This window comes from Scatophagus argus, chromosome 19, assembly GCF_020382885.2.
Source record: "Scatophagus argus isolate fScaArg1 chromosome 19, fScaArg1.pri, whole genome shotgun sequence".
Taxonomy (NCBI): Eukaryota; Metazoa; Chordata; class Actinopteri; family Scatophagidae; genus Scatophagus; species Scatophagus argus.
Window position 1 is genome coordinate 9,681,910 of NC_058511.1, and position 22,836 is coordinate 9,704,745.

The window sequence follows — 22,836 nt, forward strand, 5'->3', positions numbered from 1 at the left end:
GGTCCCCGCCACGGCTGCGAACTCTGAGCTCTACTGTATCGGGCGCTTTTTAAGTGATTTCAGTGTGGAAAATCAACGAGCTTTATAAAATATGCTTCCTTTCCTTTGACCAGTGAGCAGCATTGAGTTGTGTTTGGCTGATGTGCAATAGTCTAAGAGTGGGAAAATTTCTATAAAATTAATCGGCAGACAAAGGTTTACTTGCTTTTTTTTTCCTCCCAGAAATGTTGAACTATTACTCTTTAGAGGCTGTTTTGTTTCTCCTCTTCCTCTTCGGCTACAACGACGGCGTAAACTTTTTAGTCTTTGACCTCTTTAAACAAACTCCCTCCTAGTCCTTCACCAGTGTTTTCCCTTCTTGATTCATCTCAATAAATTGTGGAAGTAAAATTATCCAGGACTAGGAAGAAAGACTTGGAGCAGAAATGTGCTTGTTTCATGTTTACTGTTATTTCAACAATCTCTTGTTCCCTTTGATTTGTCTTGCGAACCTTTCGGGGTCCGGAATCATTGCTTTACTTCCCCTTGTTTGGCCCTCCAACGTAAATCTCACGATTCAATTTTTTTGTGCAGCTATTGAACGCAGCATATCCTCCCCTCTCTCCCCCGTCCTGAACGCCTCCATTGGACTAGAGGGACCACTACTATAAACATACCAAGAGTCCCCGCGAGAGAAGAAGAAGACCACGTCGTTGTTATCCACGGCCAAGTTGGGAAGCTTTTGTGGCTGTTTGTATGCTTTTTTTGGCGTTGTTCTCCATGAAAAACTGAAAACTGCCTAAAAGAAATCTTGCGAGTTTAAGGAGCTCCATGACTGAGTTTGGCGACTGCCCTCGCGACTTTTCTTCTGAAAGCTGCCACCAAATGATTCAAGACTGTCGAGATTTCCACATGGGTGCTTAACCTCGTATAAAAGAGAGAAACAAAACAAAACCACGACATGAGGATTATTTGTGTGCTGTGAACTTCAACGCCGTCGACTAAAAGAAGAGGTTTTTTCTAGCGGGGGAGCAGAAAAGGGCATGTAGCGCAGGATCAAGGGTGAGTTGCCTTGAAAAAAAAAAAAATCTTTCTGCTTTTAGTTTCCAAAACGTTTGGACGTCCTTGAAGAAGAAGGAAGCTCAAAGCCTCAGTGAGGAGTGTTAGAACAGAGGCCAAATGGCTCGGCCACGTAGGGCAGGCTGGGGATCTCAATTATTTTCACCCCCACCCCCTGTCCGCTTTCAGATAAACATACATTAAAATACAGACAGAACCCTCCCCTACAGTCCTGCTTTACACTTGATCAGATGTGGGCTGCTCCAGTTGGTAACTGGCAACCAGTGGTCAGCACAACACTTTCCAGAGGTAACACTGAAGTTACATTAATACACTGACTGACCATCCCTTTGGGATCCAGTTTGGGCATCTTTCTGGGAGGCAAATTGGCACATGCCAGGCAGGGTTTACACCACTTGGATTATCACGATCCTAGTCTGTTATTACACCTTGAAATGACACAGAGGCTTGTTGACCTGTTATTGACTTTGGTGGACAATTCATGGAGTCCTGGAGAGAGAGAGACAGAGTGAGTGTGAGCTGCACACGCGTCTCAGTTTTACATGATGGATTTAAATGAGCTTGGATGAGATGGTGTGTCCATGTGCCTCCTCTCTGACCTCGGCGATGGTGACACTATCACTGTGCTGCTGAAGTGTTTGTCCCGTTCTCACCCTGTGCACACATGTTGGCGAGAGAGCATGTAAAAGTTGTGTTTGGACACGCACCTTGGACTGCCTTACACTTTAAAAAAAAAAAAAAGAAGAAAAGCTTAGAGTTTTGTAAAGGCAAATATAGCTGCAGGAGGCGTAGGCCGTGTACTTACACACACACACACACACATACACACACATCTGGCTGTCTTTATAAGCTCAAAGGCATGCTGTGTAAATTATATGGTGCCAGAGCAAGTGGCTTGGAAGTGCACAGCACTTTTAAAACACTGGTGGAGAATTTAAAGGACCTGAAGTCAGAGTAGTAGATCCCACTGTAGCCTCCATCCATGCTGCTCATCACTGAATGGTCAAGCTCATGTAGACACAAGAGAGAGCGATTAAATAGCTGAGGTAACAGTGCCATTCTGACCCCCCCCCCCCCCCCGTATCCTTCCGTCTCGTCTCGAAAACAATAGGAACATTTCTACATGCTGCTGAAATGTTGAACCAGAAGTCCCGAGGCATGTTTTTGTTTAAGGTCAGCATGGTACGATTATAATAGGTGTTTACTGCATAATGTGAGCCTGCATGAAAAAGGGAAAGTGGCTATTGTTTGTGTAGCCAGTGGTCATTTGAGTCTAAAGGCCATTTGATTGCTATGTGGGGCGAACGTACCTGTAATTTTGGTCAAGTGCTCACGCTGCAGCAGGAGAAGAGAAAGACGGAGGAAGAAGTCGTTGTTGCTGTTGTGTTGTAGGAGTTTAAGTCGAGGCAAAGAAATGAGCAGGATTCCTTCAAACTCATCTGGTATGTTAGGAGATAGTGTTAAAACGAAAGTGAGAGCAGAAGTGCCAAAAATGTGATGACTTTCTGCTTTCAGAAACCTCCGGCTGTAGGAAATCGTGACAGACACCTTTCACCGTTATCTGACAATTTATAGACTAAACGGTTAATCAAATGAATTCGAATAATGATAATAATGAAATAACATTATGTAAAATGAAAGTTTGTGTGTTCATGTATGTCGCTGCGAGCTGTGTGTGTGTGGTGAGTGTATTCAGGCTGGCAGAGGTGCTTTTGTCACAGGATCTGTGTGTTGTGTAAAGCGTTGTGCTCTCTGGCAGCCAGGCAGACAACAACAGAGTGGAGAGCGTGCTGCGACCTGCCCCAACTCTCCCACACTGCACCTTAGGTACCTTCCAGGTGCTACAGGTGAGTTGTCAATCACAGCTGACCACGCCCCCTGCTACCCAGACCCTTGTTTATCGGATCAGCCCAAAAGTGTGGCCTAACGGTACATGTGACACACACATTTTTTTTTCCTGGTACTTTGTGAGGAAGTGTGAGCTTCTTGTAACAGAGCATCAAACAGAGGAGTTTTCCATTTGATCTCAAGTGTGAAATGTGTGAATTTTCTTTTTCCTCGCAGCCATTATGTGTGTTACATACAGCCGGATGTAAGCAGTAGCAAAACCCAAAGTGTTTCTGCTTTCATAGGCCTGTAAACTCAGCGCCGTTGAGGTCTCTGTTAGTGCCTTAGGGTTCAGCTGTGAGAAAGCACTCGGCGGCTTTGTGGTGATTGAGCATGTGTGTGTGCGGAGTTGTGTTTGTGTGTATGTTTGTGTGAATGTGATGCGGTTCCCAGAGGGTGGGGTTGGAGGTGGGAGGGGGGGGGGGGCACGGAAAATGTGAACAGCGCTGTGGTTTCACTGGAACAGACACGGTGGCCGACAGCTGATCATCCCATGTCTCTGTTGTCGAGGTATGGAGCCTCCCCTATCAGCCTCACTGGTCGTGTTTACTCACTCCTTCCCTCCATCCTCCCCTCAGATTCACCCCCCCCCCCTCCGACCAACTGTACCAACATGATAAGAGCCTGAGAAACACCGGTGTCACAACTCTCCATCCATTTCTGCCCTGCTCTCCGCTTATCTGAAGCCTTTGCTTTCTCATTTGGATGCTGGGATTCACCAACGCTTTGTCTTCATTTAGAAGACACAATCATAAACCAAACATATAACACACAAACACATAAATCTCCAGCGTTTATTGCCACAGGATGACTCGGCAGCGCTACGTCATTGTTGGTTTTGAAAACCAGTGTCTGGCCAGTGTTAGGCTCCATTCCTCTTTGATCCTCCCCCCCCTCTTCATGTTCCAGTGGCAGTGTTTAGATGGCTATGGCAGCCTGAAACACTGGGCATTCCCTATCTATTTCTGTGGCACATTACTAATACACATCTTGATATTATTATGACATTTCCTATGAATTTCCTTGGAGCTGGAAAATCACAGTATTTATCGTTTTGTGGCGCACAAGTGGAGTTTTTTCTTATACCGATCCTTCAAATATAGTCTACAGCTGATATTCTCTGTTCTAAAGCCTGCAGCTATCTAGATTTTAGAGATGGGTGGTGATTATGTCTGGCGTGACAGTTGTCTTTCAAAGCTATTGTGTCCCTTCTGTCTGTTTGCAGGCATAACTCAGTCCAAGCACTAACTACAAATCAGCAGAAAGTAAAAAAACAAAAACAAAATAGCATGAAAGTATCTTTAGCTGTTGTTGCACAAGATCCAGATGCAGGAGCTCCATCAAACTCCGATACTAAAATGTGGGCAGATTACTTCTTGTTGCACATGATGGTTCAAGGAATTTGCAGGACATGTAGCGTCTGTGCGTGCACGAGGCCTTGAATTAGGACTTCAGGCTAAATTATTGTCTGTCAGTGGAAGATATCGTGGGTGTTTTCAGAGCAGAGTTTGAAATGCATGCAGTTTAATTACTTAATTATTAATTAGACTGCATAAATTAAATAAATTAATTTTTTATGTGTGTGTGAGACTGACAACAGACACTCCTTTGCTGTCTGGTTGTCACCTCTGTGCGAACACACTGCTCTGTGTTTGTCACCTTTGCTGTAGAGAGAGAGAGTGTGTGTGTGTGTGTGTTGGGGGGGTCTTTGTCTCAGACACTGAGCTACAGAGAGAGAGAGAGAGAGAGAGAAAGAGAGAGAGAGAGATGGGGGAAAAAAGAGAGCTGGTGAAAAGTGAAAAAGCAGATGCACTTGTTAGAAACACACTGTCTGGCTGCCTGGCTCCACCATCTGTTTGCAGCTGCTAATGTTTGTATGTGACAGACTGTATGTGTGTGTGTGTGCAGAACTGTGTGTAAGGAAAATTACAGTATATATTGTGGAAGGTATATTTCAGGGATTGATCGATTATTGCCCTGACCGATTATTGGATCCAGTGAAATAAATATACAGAAAATTTTGCTGCTTTGGCTGTGATTGCAGCCGTCCCTCTCCGAGCCTGTTCAGACCTCGTATTAACACCCGTCCTGAGAGATCAGATCACAAGTACAGGTGTGAATGCACCCACGATGCCTTGAGGACACATTTGAGATCTGATCACTCAGACTGAAGAATGGCCTACACAACTGATGTCCTTTGTGAAACAGCAAGAAGCTACAACAAAGGCATAAAGGATTATGCGCTGTCTGGTTTCCATTTGGTTCACTGTAATACAAATTACATGTTTGGGTTGTCTTACCTGCTAAGGTAAGCAGCAGATGTTTGTCTGTTGCTGTCTTTGTCAGTCCAGCCTGTCTGCTCTGTGGCTGCCTGCCAACATTTGGCTGCTGTTTGAACTCTCTGCTCTAATTGGTTTCACCTTTCACACTAAATTTATGAAAGAAGAAGACATTTTATAAACGGTAAAGTTTGACCATTACAGTGAAGAGTAACCAGTACAGACCCAGATCCCCGTAACAAATGGCTTTGTGAGTTGTTGAGTTAGGAGAAACGGTATAAATTTTGTGAAATTTGTCAAATTCTTCCCGTAAATTCAACAAATGTTTGCTTTACGTTCGCTGTGTAAGGAGATCCGATCTGATCACAGCTGGTCACCACTCTGTGCTCTCACTCAGTATCCTGTGGTGCAGTGATGAGTACAATATTTACCTCCAAAATGTAGTGGAGTGGAAGTATAAAGAAGAAGAAAACTGAAATAATCAAGTACAGTACAAATACCTCAGAACTGTGTATTCTTGAGCAGAGGTACTTAGTTACATTCCATCACTGGTTATTTGAACACACACACACAGTCCACTGGGCCAGGTTCAGCCCCCAGTAGCTGTTGTTACTCAGTTACACTTTGGCTGTATGTGCCCAGGAATGTGCGTGGACTTCAGAGCCGTGTTTCCTCAAAACATCTCGCTGCTCAGCTCCACGGCGAGCCAGCACAGCGAAAGAAGGTCAGAGTCCTAAGAAGGTTTTGAGAAATACCAGACCCAATCTGTCTGTCTGTGGATCAGCTGTTGGTGTTTGCAGTATTTTTTTATTAGTATTTATTTATTATTATTTTTAGGTTTTTATGTTTTCACTCTGCTTGGAGGCTTAGTCATCACATTGGTCAATACAGCAACTGACAAACTTCTTCGACAAACATGGTAGAAAAATTATTTTCTGTGTGACTTTTCTGAATTTTGATAGCAGATTTATCTTTAAGTCACTAGTCGAACAGAAATACCAAACATTCTCTGGTTTCTGCCTCTTAAATGTGAAAGCTTGCTGATTAATATCATTATTAGCCGAATATTTTGTGTTTTGGGCTGGTAGCTGTTCACAAAAAGCAGTTTAACAACGTGTAATTGTAATATTAGCTTGTTTTCAACATCAGTCATCTTACTAAATAATTGATCTGGCAACAGACAGAAAATTAATCTCCAACAACTTTGGTAAATGATTAACCTTCAACGTAGTTTATTATTATTTTTACCATTGTAAATTAAATATAGAGGCAGGCAATCTGTCCTTTTGTTTTGGTCGTCAAAGTCATTTTTGAAGTAAAAATGGCCAGGCCTGATTTAGGCCTTGTAGACACACACGGTAGGAAGAGCTGTGACGAGCTGTGAAGCACTTAACCCGTTTGTTTTTGCTACAGCGCTCATGTGTAACATGAGGGGTGGGGTGGGGGGCGGTGTTGGTATTTCAGACACAGACAAGAAACAGAGATCAGATTGATTGAGTTACACACGCTACACTTGCGTCCCCAGCTCTCGGCGTCCTGCGTCTAATGGTCTTAGCAGTAGGCGACAAAGTGCTGTTTTGTTCCCGCTATTGTGCAGATGTGAATGGTGCAAAGCAACAGGAGAGAGAGGGGGGGGGGACGGGTCACATACAGCACCAAGAGAAGCAGCTTTCTTATTGTGCTTGGAAATGGTTATGTTTACAACTTTGTGTTACTTGTGTAAAGGTAATTATTAAAGTAAAAAAAAAGATGTTAGATGTTTGTTATGATTTCCCATCTTGTGCCTGCAGATGAGCAACAGTCTGGTTGTGGTTTTGTTGTGTAATACTGTCAGGCTGCCTGTGGTGGTTGTCACAGCTTGCTATGGTTTCTTATGACGCTTCTGTGTATTGAATCCACACCTGAGAGATGACTGGCAGCAAAACATCACACCCTGAGGTGGGAAACCTTCGATTACATTGTTTATGTTTTTCAGTCATAGGTAGACAAAAGCAGGCTTGTCATTTCTTGCCAACAACTGTTGATTTTACCGTCTGAAATGATGGTGGGTTTTATTATTAACTTTGGTTAGCTAAAGAATTAAGCTAACATTAGCTATACGTGTAGTTGGAAAACATCAACAAACAAAACAAAATTTGTTAACCCAGTTAGTTATTAAAGTAAAGATGGGCTACTGCCGTTGGTAGCAAGCTAGTTAGCTGGACATGCTAAGGATTGCACTGTACGTTAGAGCAGATAACTGCTGTTGTATTTTTGGTTATTTTTTGTTTTTTTTGTAATCCAAAGCTTAAAAAGACTACCCTACTGTTACAGTTGCTACGCTATGATTGGACGATGGCTGTTTGGGGGAGGGGTTTGGCCAATCTGCTTATGCTTCAAATGAATAATTTTCTCTGGTGATTGACTCCTTGTTTTGTAAAACAAGAACATTTCAGATCACCAACACAAACTTTACAAAATGTTGAAGATCAGTCTGCTTTCTTTGTTTGTCATGTTGATATTTAGTGACGCATGAGCACAGAAATACTTGATAAAAATTTATCTGACGCCAGACTGACAGACCACACATAAAATGTAGCGTTCAGTCTGCGAGGTCAGGCGTTTGATCGTTGTTCACCTTTCAAGAATTGGCTCCTGAAAGCCGAAGATCTTTTATCTTGATTGATGCATGAAAAACGCATCTGCAAACAGCGCTTAAGAAAGGATATACTTGTGGTAATGTGGGTTTAAACACACACAGAAAAAAAAAAGATTTTCTCCCCTTTTTAGATTTTCACCTTTTCTGTCCCTCACCACACCAGTGTAGGGGTATTAAGGAATAAAGGACAAAACACAACAAAAGATGGGAATGTTTTTATATATATATATATAGCCAAAACTTACTACCCTGAAAAAGAAAAACAACCCTCTTCCCTCAGTTTTCCCTCTCGTTTTCGCCATGCCACAAAATTACAATGTGCAAATTCATAAACGTATACGCTGTTTTTGCAGGCTGGAAATAAACATGATGGTCGGGAGGGAATGCTGCTGCAGCGCTGTGTTGCCATTGAAGCAGTGTTGTTTTTTTTTTCGAGGGTCCCAAGCTATTGTCTGTCAGTCTGTCTGGCTTTACTCAACCACACACACTAACCATGCCACTGATTACTAGTTTAGAGTTGCACTAACTGCTGTCTGGTCCTCTGGCTAACCTCTGAAAAACCTGGTGTGTGTGTGTGTGTGTGTCTATGTGCACGTGTGCGTGTGTGAGATCCTGTGTGTGTTTGTGGTGTTCCCTGTTCATGCATGTCTATGTTTGTACACTACACAGTGAAAGTATGTGTCTTTATTTGTGTCTGTGTATGTTTATCTGCATCTCCGTACTTGTTGACAGTGATCTCGCGGGGCTTGTGTGCAGGGGAACATTTCTTGAGGCATTCTGGGGAGCTTTTACCGTCAACCTGTGATGTCACTTCCACTAAGCCTGAGACAGAAAGGGGAGGGTCAGAGGCGGTGTGGTTTGGGTCAGGTGACGACTGAGGTCACAGTGGCCATACATCCCATAGAAAAGCAGATTGACTCGCCCATTGTAGCCAAGTTATTCACTTGCTGCGGCTTTCTCACGCAGTGCGCGCGTGTGTGTGTGTTGGCACAAACGCCCCATAAAAAAAACACATGAATAAGATGATGCCACACTACACTGAGCTGTCTTAGGTGGATTCAGGAGTTAGGAATGTGTTGACGGCTCCCAAAGGGGCACGGCTGTTACAAAAGACGTGTGTGATTCAATTCGTACCAAACAACATGGCTATAGGTCAGCAGTTTGTAGCTCTCATTCAAGACTCCCTCCTGCCGTGTGTCTTTTTCTCCCACTCACTCGGCCTTGTCACACTCACACACACACACACACACACACACACACACACACTCACACACTCACACACACACACACACACACACACATACAGACACTTTCCTTCCTTGCGGTACATACTTGTGTCAGGTGTGCTCTGTTTTTCCAGTCAGGGTAGAGAGGAATCTGGGCCAGGGTCCAAGCTGACTATCAACAGCACATTGCTAGAGCCCAGGACAAGAAGCAACACATCCACTCCATCTTTACTCCTCCTCCTCCTCCTCCTCGCCTCCCATTTCTCCTCTCCTGATCCCTGGAGCATTTGTGTGCTTCTTTTCTTCCTAGATACGTCCATTCTTTTTATTTTAATGCATTTTTCCTGTTTTGTCTTTCCATTTTCAAGGTTTTTCGTGTTGCGTTGCCAGATTGGTCGGGGTCTTTTTTTATGGAAGAGAGGTTGTACTTTTCCCTGCTGGTGTGAGACTTTTCTTTTTTTATTTTTGGTGCTCTAGTTCTTGTCTGACAAGGCTACAAAGTGGCCACCACCCTTGAAATGACACAGCTTTTAGCTATTTGAATTAATGCCCATTGACAACACGGGCATTATTCTGTAAAAACAAAAAAAAAATCACTTTGTAAAAGCTGAGTTTTAACCAGTGTATAAAGCTTTTTGGGTTTGCCTCTCAGAATTACATCCAATATATATTACAGGTTTGCAAATATAGTAAATAAACTTGTGTTTGTTTGTGTCCTGCCCTACTTCAAAACCCTTTCCTTCTCACAGACATGAAACCTAAGAACCAATGACTAACCCAGAGATGTGTTCAAAGTGTTACCCAGAGAAGTCTTAAACCCATAGTGTCTGTGTGTGTGTTAGCTTGTCGTTCTCATAATGTTGCACTTATGTCGCAGTAATTAACAGTTTTATGAGGTTCTTACTGACAACACAAATTCACGTTTTCTGTGGGTCTGTGGAAGCATATGTGCCACCACCGCATGCGTGTGATCTTACACACTACTACACTGTATGCTACAATGTCTGGCACTGTTCTGCAGTGAGAGAGAGGGAGAGGCAGAGGGAAGATAAAAAGGAAAGGAAAGGCCTCCCACACAGGCAGATATGAGACTTAGAAGCTCCATTAGTTCCTCAAAGCCAGCTGCCGGGTTCAGATGGATGTCTGAGCTCGACCGTTTGATGTCCATTCACCCATAGCCTTACATCTCTGCCTCTGTCTCCCAGCTTTGCCCGACGCCGGGCCTCATGGGGCTGGAGAGATCGCAGCTGCCATAACTATAGGATAAAGCTGTCTGCTAGCGCGCAATTCCTGCCTCTGCTAACATCGCCTGTCGCAGTTCTGCGGCTGCTGCTGTTATCGCTGGTGATTCTGCTTGCCTTGTCTGTTTTTTGTTTCTGCTTGTTTAAGGGAGTTAGGCAGGATGATAATACAGGGGAATATGGTGGAGGAGGGTTTGATAGGAAGAATGCGTACTGATTAGAGCACTGTGTAATTTTTGCATTCCTCTGAACTCAAATGTGACAGGAAGAGTTTGAAAAGAATCCCCCAAACTCTCTGTAGATATTTTTCAAATGTTGCTTGTTATTGATGAACCCTCCTCTGTTTTTCATCTCTCCCTACAGCACACATTCACCCTCCTGCTCCTCATCATCCTCCTCCTTCTCTACGGACATCTTTGGGAATGGGCCAGCACCTTGCCAGGGTGCATCTTTCCACCCGGTGGTGTGGCTGGCGTCGTGCGAGAGTGAGGAGGGCAGCGGCCAGGTCGTAGAGCCCGCCCACCCCTCTCTCCGCTTGCTTGCTCCCAACTGACTTTTGACCTTTGACTCAGCCGTGACCTCCAGCCAGCCATGCCCTTCCGGCTGAAGCTGCGGCGCACTCGGCGCTACAACGTCCTGAGCAAGAACTACTTTGTGACACGGATTCGCCTGCTGGACAGCAATGTGATTGAGTGCACTCTGTCGGTGGAGAGTACAGGACAGGAATGTCTTGAGGCGGTGGCCCAAAGGCTGGAGCTGCGTGAGGTGAGAAGAAGTCTTGTAGTGTGTGCCCCCAGTAAATATTCATGTTAGGCTCGTGTTTTGTGGCTTTGTTTAAATGCTCATGAATGTTTCTCTAGAAATTCTGTAATTCTGTTCTTAATCTGAACACATAAAGGCTAGTTAAGAAACTGCTTATGCTTGTACAACACTGTCCATAATGCCCTTATCTGGGTATATTCAACACACAGTATGTAATTACTGCTGCCATAGGTCTCTCAGTCGAAACAAAAGCTGTGGTTTGATGACATAGTAAAGTAGCATGGGATCATGGGAGTTGATGTCTAATTGCTGAACATCCACCCTTTCTGATGAAAATCTGATGTTACTCAAGCGGAAATGTTCACGGAGGAGTTAATGTTTTAACCTTTTTGTTTTTTTTCATGTCATCTTTAGTCACATTCGCTGACTTCCTTGCTGGGTTGGAAAATTGTTGGAAATATTTGGGGCAGTATAAATACAAAAACATACTACACGCGTGTAGTTGTTTTCAGACAGCTTAATGTGGAAATGGTGTGAGTTGTACCTTTTAGGGGAGAGTATAAACTATGTGGCAAAATCATATAATCTCACAGTATACACTGCTATATCACCCAACCCTTGGTAATTACCCATATCAGGAAAAACAAGCAAACATTTCTGAATGCATTGAGTGTGTGTGTGTGCGTGTGTGTGTGCAATCGCCACACGTCTCTCCCCACACTCTGCATGTATCTCCCTGCCCTCTGCTGTCTCTTTCCTGCGGGGTCCTTGTCTGCCTCTAACGAAGCGTGGCTGCCTCTGTCCTCTTTCCCCTGCCGAAGAAAGAGATACTTCTCATCCTCTTGTCCCACTTCACCCCTCCTGTCCTTGCTTTCTCTGTGGGTTTTCAGTTCAGTCCTTTTTCTTCTGTTTGCAAATTTTCCTTTCATCAGCCGCCACCTTGCTCTGCCCTCATGCAGTTCGACACACACTGAGAAACAGAACACATCCAGTTTCCTCCATCCAGTTTTGTGCGTGTTTTTAATTGTTTGTTGTGTGGACTGTTCACAGATCAGAGAAAGAATATGTCAGTTTGTTGGACAACTGATTGACTTAGACGAATACGTGTGTTCGCCTGTTGGAGCTGTCAGACAGAGACGGGTGGTGTAGTTGTGCGTACTCACACGGTGTTGTGGTATTTGCCAGGTGTCAGTGATGTTATAAATAAGGTGGTTTGACGCCTCAGCTTCAGCCACTGTCTGCCCCCCCCCCCTCCCTCCACACACACACACACAAGGACTTGAGTGAGTGTGTGTGTTTGGATGTGATGAAGGAGTGTTTGGGCTCCTGCAGCTGCAGCTTGCATCTTTATGACTTTCATTACAGTACAGTCAAAGCCATGCAGACGAAACAGGTGTTCTCTCTTCGTAATACCAGTGACACACACACACACACACACACGCACAAAGCCAATTAAACAAGCTTTATTTAGGAGGAGGATGCAGTTGAATAAGGTTTGACTAAATAAAGGTTAAACAAAATCAAAAACCAAAAAAATGGTAGCATCCTCATGTTTCACAATTGGCTGTTTCTCCAGACTTGCAGATGACTTCCTCCCGCGTGGGTTGCAGTTATGGTGTTTGTTTTGATTAGCGAAACGTGACAGGAATTGATCTCTTGTTGTGAATCGCAGCATGTTGAAATCTGCCTCAGGTCCGTGTCAACAGGCTTCTGCAGGATTCACAGCATGTATCCAGAAGGTCAGAAACATCAGATGTCTAGAAACCATCCCAGAGTAAATCAGCATTCAGAGCTGTGACTTTGGCTGATTGTTGCACCTCCAATCTTATCTGCTTTTTAACGCACTCACTTTTGATTGAACCACATGTTTTAGATTAACTGTTGTCTGATAGGTTTGACAATTTGAAATGAGTTGATCCTATCACTTAAAAAGCTCTTTGTCGTTATTTCTGAATGTTGTTTCTGCTGTTTACACAGCTGAACTTCGTTTCATTTTCAAATAGCGTAGGAATCTCTCGATAAAATAATGGGCAGGAGACTTGGTTTTCATTTTGATTTAGTGAGATAGAATCAATGCTTATTTCTTTGCTCCCAAGGCAGTCTTACTGGCAATGAGTCTGGTCTAATGTTTATGTTTAATAGAGGTACGCTGCTGACGTCAAAGGTTTGATCAGATTTGACGGAGAAATATGTGCTTATTGTATTTTAGCTGCTTGTTAATCTCCTCTCTGTTTGGCTCAGTTTTCCCCAATGTATTTTCCAACTAATTTCTAATTTCTAATACTAATTTCCCATCCCGATACTTTGTCTCTGCCATTTACCCCCCCCCCATCTCCCTCCGGTCTCTCCGAATCATTTCCTCCACCTCTTTATCTCTCATCTTCTCTTTCTTCTACTTCATCTTGCCTCCACTCACTTATTTCATTTCCTTACTTTCCTCTTCCCTTTCCCTTCATCTCTATCCCTTCACCTCCTGTACCATGCTGACCCTCCCTCTGTCTCTCCACCTCCGCTCCAGACTCATTTCTTCGGACTGTGGTTCCATGGAAAGACCCAGGCACCGGCCCATCGGTGGGTGGAGCTGGAGAAACCCCTCAAGAAGCAGCTGGACAAGTTTGGCAATGAGCCGCTACTCTTCTTTGGGGTCATGTTCTATGTGCCCAGCGTTTCCCGACTCGAGCAAGAAGCCACCAGGTAAAGAGTCTCTAAACACCACTTACAGGATACAGACACTCGCATACCCAGTGTACTCCTTGTGTATACTTACAACAGCCTTTCCACCCACGGTCTTGGTTTTCTTAAAATCTGTAAAACATGTGACTTGCAGTGCATCAAAAATAGCCAACGTCATGCTTAAAGTAGCTTAAATTAGAGAATCAGCTCAAGTAGTGAACCTGTAATCCTTATATACATTTAATATTTACTTTAATGTGATAGTTTGAAAAAAATGTTGATGAGTATGAATGCACACTTACGTGTTTCCATGTTGCCACGATTAACATTTTCCTACTGGAAAGGAAAGGGTTTGTCAGTTTCACTACCTTTCATGCCTTTTTTTCATATTTCATGGGCTTTTAAACATAGTAAAGTAGAAATAGATTTGTATTAGGCTTTTGTGTCCGCAGAGGTGGAAATTTCCCTTTAGTTCCGCAAACACAGTCACATATTGTGCACATATTATCACTGAGCAAAGAGGTACTTCAAACGTGTGTGTGCATTTTTATCTTCTAAATTTTAAGACAGGTACGTCTACTGAGGCTGCTCACATTACTGATTTGTTCAGAAACAGGCCAACTAGTCAGAGCGAAGCAGGTGGGATTAAAAATGGGGCTGTCATCTCCCCACTCGGCCAGTTTGACATCCAGCAGATTGATGTCAGATTGTCAGATGTCATGTCAGCCTGATTTTTAGACTGAAGTATATTTTCATCATCAGCAGCCATTTTCACCTGACACCGCAGTGTGTGTATGCTTATGTGTGTGAGAGATTGTGAATGAGCACCTTTAGATAGCTGTGAAAAGGGCATCCAGGGGTCAGTGTGTAGTGGACAGCGTGCCATCTCAGATTCCTTCTCACACACACAGTCACTCTGCACGTCTGCCTCGCACTGAGCTGCTGAATTTGCGGCTTCTGCTTCACTGGATGTGGGAAAGGTCGATTGCAGGTCACAACTTGATGTTTTGATGCTGTAGTTTTAAGGTGTGTGTGTGTGTGTGTGTGTGCGTCATTTGGGCTGTTGGATTTCCTGGGTATTGTTGAGAGGCAGAACGAGATATTGACAACAATGAAATCATCATGTATCACTGACTGACTGATTCACACTCTGTCACTGTGTGTATGAAAAAACGAGTGTGTGTGTGTGTGTGTGTGTGTGCAGATTCGTTATACAGAAGCCAGGATCTGCTCTGGTAAAAGGATGATATTCCAGGACACCCCTGCAGGCATTTGTCGTGTGTGTGTGTGTGTGTGTGTGTGTGTAGGGGTTATGGGTTTGGGGGCAGTTTAGGGAACAATAGTTGCCTCTTTTTCTCAAGTCCCCCCATCCCCATTCTCTGACAGTCCCTGTACATAGTGTCACCCCCTACTCCTTTTTATCAAGAGCAGATCTCCACATCACCCTAGCCCCACATTTTTAATCTCTTTCTTTTGGTCCCTCTGTCCCCCTTTTTTCTCCTCTCCCGCTCTTCTTTTCTCCTTTTCTGTTCAGTCAGGAATGTTGGCACAGCCGTCCGGCGTAGGAGGCGGACCACACATTCCTCCCAGCAGAAGTGCTGGGGGTGGGGGGGTAAAGGGGATGGGGGATGTCTGGTTTACAAAACACACACACACACACACACACACACTCACACACACTCTCTCACCTCACACACCTCGCACACTCCCCCAAGAATCCACTCAGAAGCCAGCTGCAGCCCTGTCAGAAGAGTTAGTCACAATACAGCACATTGTAAGAACATACACACTCCCCAAGGCAAGCTTTTCTAAAAGCCCCCTCTCTTTTTTATGTCGAGTCGAGAACAACTTTCTTCAAGTTAAAAACACACACACATACACACACACACACACACGTATATATATATTTTTATAGATATATATATGTGTGTGGGTTATATGTGGGTTTATATGTTTATATATGGGCCTAATCAAGAGTTAACCAAATATATATATTGACTCACGATTTCTACACACCTGATGTGATGAATGGGGATGGTGGGAAAGGATAGGGAGAAAGAATGAAAGAATGAGGCAAAAAGGAAGACAAGTGGGTACAAAGAAAGTAAAAGTTTGACAGCAAAATTTGGATTTGGGTTTGTACCTTGCTATTTATGTGGTTTCAGCTCGCTGCCCACATGTGTTTTTTCTGGAACTCAAACATATTTGTGTCCACATAGAAAAGTATGTTTTTGCTTGAGTGTAAAAACAGAGTAGGAGTGAGTGGATTTGGTTTTTTGGGACATTGGTGCATTGATTTACTGTCAACCCTTTCGGAGGAGAGTTGTTTTTAAAATTAGAATATCACATTCTACTTTTGTGACTTCCCTCAAAGTGTGTGTATAGTTAAGTTACAGACTTAGAGATTTAGGGCATTTAGTTTAAAGTTTAGAGTTTAGAGTTTAAAATGCTTTTGCTTTGCATTCTGACAGGAATACGCTTGTAAGAAACGACAAGCACGTTAGAGGAGAGACAGCATGTTGACTCCGTCTCGTCTGAGTAAATGAAATTTACTGAGAGAGTAATTTGAGTTTTATAATGTGGTCAAGTCTTTGAAGTTCAGTGTCTGAGTGATGTGTAACCTGACACTAGATCTCCCTCTCTTGTCGTCCATTCATTCATCTGTTTCTCCTTCCCTCTCTTCCTCCCTCCATGCAGCTGTGAAAATTACCCAGAGTGGGGGTAATGCTTGTGTGTGTGTGTGTGTGTGTGTGCGTGCGTGAGATACTGGTTGCATATTCACTCCAGTAATTTAATTATGAAGCAATTAAAGCAGTAATTTAAGTAAGCTAGAGCACATGTAAACACTGTTTGGTTATGATACTGTTGCATGATGCACTATGTGCAGTGCATGTCAAACATATTTTCTCTGTTAAGATTCGTTGTACACATTCTAGGTAGTGTTGGAGCCACATTCACACCAAGATTGTGGTTAAGCCACAGTAGCCAAAGATTGGGTTTGCTGTTGGAGGATGACCCATGACTTTGTAATAGGATTTGTGGTGCATTTTTAGCCCAAATGCTCCTTTAGGGCCTTAGTCTCGTTACTGGTCATAACCAGATTGTCTGGATTGTTTTGGTGTGGGGTACAACCTCGTTTTATTTGTGTAGAGACAGAATGACTGCTTTGTGTGTGTGTGTGTGTGTGTGTGTGTGTGTGTCATCCAGAGTCGGCTGCACTGTGTTCGACCCCTGAGCTGCTTCTTGCACTAATCCCACACTACCTCCTATACATCACTCACTTGTAACAAGATATCTTTGTTTTTTTTCTTTCTAAAAATCTTCAGATTTTTACCACACACACATCTAGCAGAAGGTGTGTGTGGTTGAAGCCTTCTGTCTCGTCTGTCTTGCTGATATGAGGGGGGGGGCAAAGTGGCCCAGAGAGAGAAAGTGAAGAACCTAAACAGAGAGCTGTTGACCGGAGCGAGGCCATCTGGCCTCAGCAGCCCCAAGGCTAACAGCACCAACAGCCTTGAAATCCTAGCTTTGTTCGGCTAGTTATCAGTAACACACACACACACACACACACACACACACACACACACACAGCTGTACTCTGTTGTGCCCCTTGCTGATTCAACACATTTCAAAGTGAAATCCTCCTGCCTCCCACACAAGCTGTCTGGACCCATCCAGGGTTGAGGGGGTGGTCAGGGTCATACCACTGTAGAGGTGGAGGGGGCGGAGGACCCATATGTCCACACATACACACACACGCACATTCATTCATGCATGCACATATGCTTGCAGGCTTGTTGTCCAGGCCACTTGGACATCTGGCAGCATGTCTTGAGCTGGGCTTGAACATGCGTGGGCATATAAAGGGCTCTTTGTGCCTGTGTGGCTGCCTGGAGTGCCAGCAGAGCATTCTGCCATGGTGGAAGTCACAAGTAACTCTCAGTGAGGAAAGTTCTACCTCATGTTTATGTACGTATTTTCACCTGTAATTGCAGAATAGTGATGTCATTCTGACATACGGGCCAGGTGCGGGTTGCAATAGTGACATCTTTGTGGACATGTATGATGTGTAGACTTAGGAGTGTAATTCATAATTCTGTAATGTAGGGTGTATTTTTAATAAATATATTTTTTATTCTTTCAAAGACTCTCCGTTCAAAGGATCAATTCACCCAGTAAGCCCATATTTTCTCACTTGTGTCTAACCCTGCAGATAGTTTTTATATAAGCCTGAGTTTTTTAAGTATGTGTCAGAGATTTCTGCTCCTATCCCAGTAAAGATAAATAGAATTTCATCTGGACTTCTGTACTTGCAACACTGAAAAATGATTTATAACAATGTGTCTTTCCAAAAACAGCATTCCCCTTACTGTGGATAATCCACAGACCCCCTGCTGAACAAACAGTCCCATATAAACAGTTGACATCGTGTTCCAGGACAGAGTAATGTTTCTGGCGAGATGCACGTTTTTTGAATGTAAGTTTTCAGCATTGTTAGCATAGTTAACAAAAGTTTGTTATTAAATGACTCAGTTGACTTTAAACGAGGCAGCAAAGCCTGTTAGAGCACAGAGAGTGTGATTTACAGGCAGAACTGTACAGGTCTTCTCTTCATTATCTGCAAAGTATTGACACATTGAGGACAGGACAGTCTTTAATTTTGAAATGTTGAAGTTTCAAGTGAGTGAATATTACAATATGCAGCATGTGGATGTTATATGTGTCCAATGAACTGGAAAAACTAAACTAAACTAAAACTAAACTAGCAACTCTTTTTTTAGTTTCCTTGTATGTGGTGAGGATAATTTCGTGCACAAACATTTTCCAGATGCCTGCCAGTGTTGTTTTAAGCCTCATGCTGTTTCTTGAGGCTTTACATTGAATGTACACGGAACTGATTCAGCATATTATTAGAACTGGACTATAATCCATTTTCTCCCCGCTTTATTAATCTCCTGCATTTAAAACTGTGTGGTTCTCAAGGTGAATCTGATCATTAATCCTGCCGGTAAACCGGAGTTCATGCATTCGCTGCCCAGAAGAATTCCAGACCTTCAACATCTCATGACTTGAACAAAAATATCTTTTTGTTCTATGAGATACTTTGCATCCATGCTACTATCTTTGAATACTAGCATGTGCAACTTGTCCAGATGCTTCACAAGTAAACAAAAGTTTGTTTTAAGCGTCAAAAAAACCAGGCTGAGAACCACTGTTCCATGAGAGGTTTTGGGGCTCTTTCATGAGGAGTACTCTGAGACTTCCCTCTACTGCCTTTCACTGTCACGCTTTCACTTGTTCATAGTTATTTCAACAGTTTACCGTCCGCCTCTCGGCCGCTGGCCTTGCATATGTATAAACACCATCATGCTGTTACCATTGAACCTCAGAATGAGAACCAACCACTGTCAACCTCAACATTTCCAAAGGACCCCATACAGAGAGCACTGGGAAAACATGGAGAGTTTATGAAAACAAAGTCCACAATCATTTGAAGGGCTTTGTGTCAAGCAAGGCTCCTCCTCTCCAGACCGCATCACCCACCCACCCCCTCTCCTCCCCATCCCCAATGCATCCGCGGTGGTTGGGGTTGGCTAATTAGAGGGTTGCCACGGGAACGGAATGGCAGCTTAGCCAACGGGTGTAATGACAGGGTGAGGGAGGAGGGCGGGGTCAGATTATAGGCCCGGGAGTATGCTGAGTGGAGCTCAAAAAAGAAAAGCCAGAGAAGAAGTGGGGGAGAGAATGTGAAGAATATGAACATGAAAGATGTGAGGAGGCAAAGGAGGGCACGAAACTGTGAGGCTAAATTAATAACGCAGAGTGAGCTAATGAATGAACGAGGGGGAAAGACGGAATCGGCTCAAAATGATGTCTGACTGACTGATGACTAAACATGTATAGCCCAGTGGTTTCCACATAGAAGTTTGTGTGCTCTGGCAGGGCTCGATGTATGCTTCCACTCAGAGCTGGCTAAGTGTGAGCGTGTGTGCACGTCAGACAAGGTGTCTCACAGCCCACATTGGAAACACTCGGCCTGCAGTCGCCATGGCATCAAACAGGAAACGGTGTACAAGTTTTTATGCAGCTGAGTTCGGTCACCCTGACAGTTCTCTCTTTCCTCCTGTGTGGCCACCCCATTTGTCAAAAGACAAACATCCAGCTGGACCACGGCTAAAAGTGGACAAAGAGAGCTCAGGGACTTTAGGAGCTCAGCGTATTTCTGCCTCTTGGTTTTGGGACTTTTACCACGTTGTGTGAAAGCTGCAAGTGGGCTCCACAATCTGAACAGTGTCATCATATCAGCTTATACTTGGCAAAACCACCGCTGCCTAAAACTACAGTTTGCCTCACACTCACACAACAATTATAATACTCAATTTTGTCCGACCGATGTGGGTCCTAGCTCAGATTAAACCCAGTCCTGATTAACGTCAGCTCTGTGCAATGTGCTTGCTCTTAGCTGAAAATTTACAGACCTATAAACCATACTGTTTGGCCCCTACTGGTATACATTTGGCATTCCTCTCAAGTCAGAAATGAGTCATTGGTGTTTCACATAAGAGGTGATTCACTCATTCCTCACTTGGATTCTGCAACAGGCTTCTCTGGCATTGTTTTAACTGGCCAGTGCTGTTGCCAATACTGTCTTGACACATACTTTCTGTTGCACAAAGACCAGAAGCAGAACAGTATGTCTCTGTGTGGTGTCTTGGTGGATGTATATCTCTGTTTTTTTGTTGTTTTATTTTTACTTTCCTTGGATAAATGTTTTGAAGTTAAAGCCATCATGTTTTCCAACTCGATTTTACATAAGTGGTGTTCAGAGACAGTGTGGCTAGTTGGAAAAATAACTGCAACCACTGACCAAATTCTGGTGAAATTGTGAAAACTAATATGCTACCACCCACTTAGTCAGATTTTTTTGTACAGTTTAGCTGGTAGAAAGGCTGTGGTATGCAGTCTGAACAGGAGTCTACAGCTAGCTTGTTCACAGTGACAGTGCCAACGTGCTGATGTGCTGAAGTGTAATGTTTACCGTGTTGTTAGTCTAGTGTGTTGACATGCTAATCTTTGCTTGTTAACACGGGACATTAAATGAGTGGGAATGTCATTAGTTTTCAGGTTTGTGGTCATAGTACAAAGTATTGGATAAATTACAATTTTGACCTGACTTCCAATTCATTTTCATAACAGATTTCATAGCAGTCCCTCTAGTAGTTGCTGAGACACTAGATACAAAAAAAAACCCAAAACACCCAGCTGGAGGAAGTTAGATAATTGCCGAAGGATTGGGATTCATCCTGTGGGTATTATGAATTTCTGCACAAAATTTCATTACAGTCCGTCAAACAATTGTAGATATATTTCAGTCTGAACTGAAAGTGGTGGACTGACCGTCAGACCAAGAGCCTGCATGCTGATTAAAAAATAAAGTCAGTCACACTTAAATAAATAAGAGCCTATAGCATCTCATCTGAATCACGCTTTCTTTCCTTTTGTCTTTCTTTTCCAGGTATCAGTATTACCTGCAGGTGAAGAAGGATTTGCTGGATGGACGTTTCCACTGCGCCGTGGAGCAGGGGATCAGACTAGCTGGCCTAGCAGTACAAGGTAACATACACACACACACACACACGTACGTGCATGAATAAACACCCCATGTGAATAATCTACCAGAGGGAGGCAGGCAGCACAAGAGAGAAAGACTGAGCATAAACTCACACTTTCTCAGGTCATCTTGACTTCACTACCTAATATGGCTGCATACCACTGGAAGAGACCAGTCCACTTGAGTTCCTGTGGTATCAGTCTTGACACACACACACATACACACACAACCTCACTCCCATCGCTTCGGTCTCGTTACTGGGTGCTGTCTGTGTCTCAGGGGGAATGTAAACAGACAGTTAGCTTATCGCTGCTTCCAAGGTTAGCGTTAGTAGCATCAGGAAGACCTTTATCTGCCAGGAGACGGGGATCCTGCGCTGCACTTCCTTCTGTCCGACAGACAACAGAACAGCACTTAGGATGCACTCAGAGGCCTTATCTGAGGAGGCCTGAGCATGTTATGGAGATGATGTGCAGGTGGAGATATTAATGGTGTGCTGTATACATTTATTTTTGTAACAGTTAAGAACAAAAAATCCTGAGTAGTTACAAGTAACCAGAATATTTTGCAAGTGAAGCTGGATATTTTTAGGTTCCCTTTACGTTCATACACATGAAGAAGACATCACATTGTTTTTTTTTTTTTTAACTAAAATATTATAAATGTATGTTTGTGCTTTCTAGCTGACTTCGGAGACTTCACTCAGTTCATGTCTCAGGACTTTCTCAGGGAATATGTGCTCTTCCCAGAGGTGAGTCCCCAAACCTTGACTGTGCAAATATATGTGTGTGTGTGCATGTGTGTTGCCTGAACACAACTCATCTCACCTGTTCGCCTCCTCCCTCTGCATAGCCAATTGACAGGCAGAAAACAGGAAAGGAGCCAGCATGAATTTGAGTGACAGTATGGGCTGAGATAACGATCTCGACACCAAATACATTCCATTAATGAAACACTATTTAAATGCATGAAGTTTGCTACACCACAGACGACAGTTTAGCTGCAAGACTGTTTGACAGTGTTTGTTGAAGGAGAGTAAGTGTCAGAGTTAGTGAGACTCAGCAGTTAATTTTTTTCTTCACCTTGCAATCTCTCTATCATTGTATCATTAATTCATCACCTTCCTTTACTTTCCTAATCTCCTCCTCCTCCTCCTCCTCCTCCTCTTCTCTCTCAGAACTGGCAAAGTAGTGACGAGGTGCTGGAAGAGTGGACCAAGAAAGTTGCTGAGGAGCACAAGAGTCACTGGTACTGTCAGCTTGTTTTGATACTAATTAAACATGTGTAGACATGTGAAAAAGAGAGAGAGAGAAAGATTCAGAGACAATGAGATGTGTTGCTACTGTTACTGTATCTGTCTGTAATTTCCAGTCGAATGCAGAACGCTGAAGCAGAGCTGCTGTACATCAAGGAGGTGGAGAAAGTGGAAGGTTTTGGTCAGGAAAGCTTTCCTGCTAAG

General features: G+C 43.5%; 1 protein-coding gene across 4 annotated transcripts in view; it reads left to right on the plus strand.

Moving 5' to 3' along the window:
• Positions 1-640: 640 nt before the first annotated feature.
• Positions 641-22,836, plus strand: part of LOC124050164 (tyrosine-protein phosphatase non-receptor type 14-like) — a 35,405-nt gene continuing 13,209 nt past the window's right edge. Inside the window, exons 1-7 of one of the 4 annotated variants that reach the window (XM_046372399.1) lie at positions 641-1,041; positions 10,694-11,095; positions 13,611-13,786; positions 21,282-21,379; positions 22,061-22,128; positions 22,555-22,625; positions 22,749-22,836. In XM_046372399.1, the coding sequence (XP_046228355.1) occupies positions 10,922-11,095; positions 13,611-13,786; positions 21,282-21,379; positions 22,061-22,128; positions 22,555-22,625; positions 22,749-22,836 (675 nt within the window). In that variant the 5' untranslated portion in view covers positions 641-1,041; positions 10,694-10,921. Of the gene's footprint in view, positions 1,042-2,153; positions 2,907-7,099; positions 7,164-9,969; positions 10,434-10,693; positions 11,096-13,610; positions 13,787-21,281; positions 21,380-22,060; positions 22,129-22,554; positions 22,626-22,748 lie in introns of those variants that run through there. The other 3 variants (XM_046372403.1, XM_046372402.1, XM_046372400.1) reach the window with 3 other exon arrangements.